This window comes from Merops nubicus, unplaced genomic scaffold (assembly GCF_000691845.1).
Source record: "Merops nubicus isolate BGI_N331 unplaced genomic scaffold, ASM69184v1 scaffold21546, whole genome shotgun sequence".
In the NCBI taxonomy this organism is placed as follows: domain Eukaryota; kingdom Metazoa; phylum Chordata; class Aves; order Coraciiformes; family Meropidae; genus Merops; species Merops nubicus.
In genome coordinates this window covers 72,810-76,830 of record NW_008617352.1, presented here as the reverse complement: position 1 = coordinate 76,830, position 4,021 = coordinate 72,810, and the positions used below count along the sequence as shown (strand labels likewise).

The window sequence follows — 4,021 nt, the reverse complement described above, 5'->3', positions numbered from 1 at the left end:
CAGACCCAGGCCGTGGAGGGCGAGATCGAGCTGAACAAGCTGAAGAAGCTCATCTCCTTCTGTCGGATGTGAGTGAGAGCCCTGACTTTTTGGCTGCACGCTGGGAGGCAGTGGTGAGAAGGGAACCACGGCTGGCGTTGGCAAGCCTCTATCTGTGACCCCTTCTTTAACTCCCACCTTGAAAAAAGGGTGGTGGGAGCAACTCGTGGCACAGGGAAGCGAGGGGTGCCCGGGAGCCCCTCCCCGCCGTGGGGACCCTCCCGGGGGCGCTGCCTGTAGCTCGTGTCCCCCCCCACAGGAAGTGTGGCCCCCGTCTGTCGGCAGCGGCGGCGGAGAAGCTGAAGAACCGCTACATCCTGATGAGGAGCGGCACCCGGCAGCACGAGCAGGAGAGCGACCGCCGCTCCAGCATCCCCATCACCGTCCGGTGAGCCCCCCGCCCGCAGGGCCTCCCCGGGGAGGGGTCTGAAAGCCGTGCGGAGGTGTCCCCTGGGGACAGGGTGCAGAGGGGTTGGTGGCTGGGCTCGGTGTGGCCCAGCCGAAGCGAGGCCGTGCTCTCCCTTGGCCGCAGGCAGCTGGAGGCCGTTGTGCGCATCGCCGAGGCCCTGGCCAAGATGAAGCTCCAGCCCTTTGCCACCGAGGCCGACGTCGAGGAGGCCTTGAGGCTCTTCCAGGTGTCCACGCTCGACGCGGCCATGTCGGGCAGCCTGGCAGGTGAGGGGGTGATGATTCGTGGAGGGGAGTAGGAGGGACGTGCTGGGCCTGGCTGCTCAGGGCAAGGAGAGATGAGCTCTGCTCCCAAGACCAGGCTGGCAGAGGCAAGGAGTGCTGGCAGGGGCAAGGGGTGTTACCGGGCACCCCCTGGCAGGTGCTGGACCTGCTTTCTGAGCAAAGGCAAAGCAATGCCTGTGGCAGCAAGGAGCTATTGTGGGGGCTGCGGCTCACAGGAAAGGCCATGACAAATTACTCCAAGGGTTTCCACTCTTGGATGGAGGGATGGCCTGTCCACTTGTGGTTCCAAGGGCAGAGTCCAGTGCCGGAGGTGGTTCCACATCCTGCTTGTCCTTTAACATTTTTCCCTGTGGGGGTGGAGATGATGTTTCCTTGGGAGGCAGTGTGGCACAAAGGGTTTGAAGGACTCTCCAGCGGTCTGGTCCACGTTCAGCTGTGTCTGTGTAGCTTCGCAGCCTTTGAGGTTCTCTAGAGCCTCTGAGACATGCAGGTGTGGTGGAAAATAAAGGAGATGGGCACTCTGGCTTTGAGAGTGGCGTCGGGGTGGCACGGAGAGCTCACACAGCCTCTCCCTCCAGGAGCAGAAGGCTTCACGACGCAGGAGGACCAGGAGATGCTGTCCCGCATCGAGAAGCAGCTGAAGCGGCGCTTCGCCATCGGCTCCCAGGTGTCAGAGCACAGCATCGTGCAGGACTTCGTGCGGCAGGTGGGCTGGGGGCCAGGGCTCCAGGCTGCTGCTCGGGGGTGGAGAGCATTTCTGGCCATGCCTGCTTTTGAAGTTGTTTGGAGGGAGTGCTATGCAATGGGATTGCAGAGTTTAAGGAGCGTGAGGGGAGAACTCTGTTTTCTGCAAAAGGACTCGGGTCTGGGGCTGTTTGGGTTGGTTTGGGTCCTGTCCTTGGAACCAGAAGAGTTTGATTTGTGAGACAGGCTGCAGTCAGACCTGAAAATAGTGAAAGGGAAAAGGAGCTACAGTGCCTGCTGCCACCAGGCTCCCTTCCTTGGTGGGAGCACAGCCAGGCTTTAGTGGTGGTTGCAGGTTCCTGCTGGGCTCTGGTGAGCTTCTCCCCAGTGGTTCATCCCCCCCCCGGCTCTCCCCTTTTCCAGAAATACCCAGAACACGCCATCTACAAGGTGCTGCAGCTGATGATGCGACGGGGGGAGATCCAGCACCGCATGCAACGCAAAGTCCTCTACCGCATCAAGTGACCTGTCCCCCACGTGGGGAGGGACCCCCTGCTGCCTCTGTGCAGGGGGAATGCCCGTGGGGTTTTGGAAGCTCTTGGAAGAAGCTTTTCCTTGGGGAGCCAAACAGCCCAGGGCATCCCTCTTGAACCAGGGTTTGGGGCGGTTGGAGTTCTCCTCGAGTGCTCTGTCACAGTGTCATGTTGATGTTCTTTAAACTCCAGAAGCTTTTTTAGTTTGCATTCAAATAAAAACTGGTATTGGTAGCCCAGGGTCTTTGCCCAGAGGGGATGGGTAGCCCTTTTCCCCTTCAGGGGTGGTGCAGGATTGGTGCAGGGACTCATCTCGAGGTAGGATGCAGCACCAGCAGCCCTGAAGGCAGAAACTCATTTCTCACCATCATGGTTTAGGGTCAGGGCTGCCCCCAGACCTGTAACAGATGCTCTGTTAACCACCCTCCCTCAAAGGGGCAGAGAAAGGGAATAAGGGAGAGAGACTTATCGAAAGAAAAGAAAACAGTTCTAATGAAAATACTACTACTACTACTAATAATACTAAAATTACATATATAAATATATACAAAATCAGTATCAAACCCAATTCCCTCCTCCCCTCATGGGAATATGTCACCATCACCCCCTGGCTGGGGAGCAGGCCCTGGGGAGAAGTCCCAGGCTGGACTCCCTGGATTGAGTACAGAAGCTGGATTCTGGAACTTTTATACTGAATATGAGGGATAGGGGATACAATACCCCATTGGTGAATTTTAGGGTCACTTCCGTTGCCCATTCCTCCCTGCAGGTGCAGCTTTTACTTCTTTCTGCCCCCCTCTTTGTGGTACACAAGCTTTAGCAGTGACCTTGGTCTGCACACCAATCCCTGGTTGTAACTCTAAACATGGAGTGTTATCACTGCTGGAAGCAGAGAGTGCAGAAATCTGCTGTTAGCTTGAGAAAGTGCAGTTAGTTAGAAGAGCTTTAGCTGAAAAGTAAAATCCCTGAACAGAACGAGTTCTGTTCTACCCCAAACCAGGATGCTCACTCAGGGTTTGATTTCTCTATTAAGGCATAAATCCTGTTGACCCAGGCTGCCCTTCTGGGCAGAGCTCCCCTGGTGCTGGGTGGGGTAGAGCAGTACCAGGTGAGGATGGGGATGCAGGGCGGTGGCAAAGAGCTGTGTGCTCTTCCCCAGACCTCTGCCACCTTGTTTGTGTGCTGGCAGCTGTGGGGTGGGATGTCCCACCAGCCAGGAGCCTCTCCTGGGCTTTCTGCCTCAGGGGCACATTTGTGCAGCCACTGCCCTTCTCTGCTGAACGACCTTGCACGTGTCAAAATGCAGGGTTTTGTCATTTCCAGTGTGGTGTTGGTTCTCTTAAGATGTGAGGTGTGGGGAAGTATCTCTCCACACCTTGGATGGTGGGGGGCTCTGAAGACAGGGCAGCATTGGGCATGGTGGTGAGTGAAGCTGCTGCAAGTGCCAGAGAGGTGGCTGCTGAGGCTGCGGGTGACCTTCAGACTGATAAACACCCACCCAGAGAGGCTGCATGAGCAACAGAAACGTTCAGGGCCAGCAGAGGGTAGCAGAGCCTTGAGAATGCTGGGCTCTGGTACTGCACACAGTGCTGCCTCCTCCTCTTCCACCAAGAGGGGTCCACCTGGGCCAGGGTGGTGGGGTGTAGGGTGCACCCAGCCTGGCAGCTCTCACACAAGGGCTGGGATCCACTGCAATCCCTTAGGGTGGTCCAACAGCATCCCTCTTTCCTTCTGTGGGGGTGTTTGAGAGGTGCATCATAGAGTCTGCATTTGTGGAGGTCTGGAGCAGAGAGGAGGCTGGCCCAAAAGCTCCCAGTAGGATAGGCAGGGATAGGTCTCCAGGAAGCTCAGCCCAGTGATGTTATTGCTCTGTATTTCTGCGGGTGACACGTACCTCTTGGTGCTTTTTGGAGCAAGCAGTGCTGGGGCAAAAGTGGACACCCTTTTCCACTAAAAAAGAAAAAGTCTTTCCCCACACTGCTCCCTGACCACGAGGCAGGGCTAGAATAAAAGAAGGGTGCAGCTACCCTGAGCTGCTGCTCCATAGAGAGGATCAGCTCCATGGAGGAGGA

The 4,021-nt window shown here is 56.9% G+C and overlaps 1 protein-coding gene across 1 annotated transcript in view; it reads left to right on the top strand.

Annotated features, from left to right (window-relative positions):
• The window catches only part of MCM5 (minichromosome maintenance complex component 5), a 9,028-nt gene extending 7,087 nt beyond the window's left edge, over positions 1-1,941 (top strand). The window contains 5 exon segments of the mRNA XM_008943125.1: positions 10-68; positions 299-427; positions 572-714; positions 1,311-1,438; positions 1,840-1,941. Of these exon segments, the coding sequence (XP_008941373.1) occupies positions 10-68; positions 299-427; positions 572-714; positions 1,311-1,438; positions 1,840-1,941 (561 nt within the window).
• Positions 1,942-4,021: the final 2,080 nt, after the last annotated feature.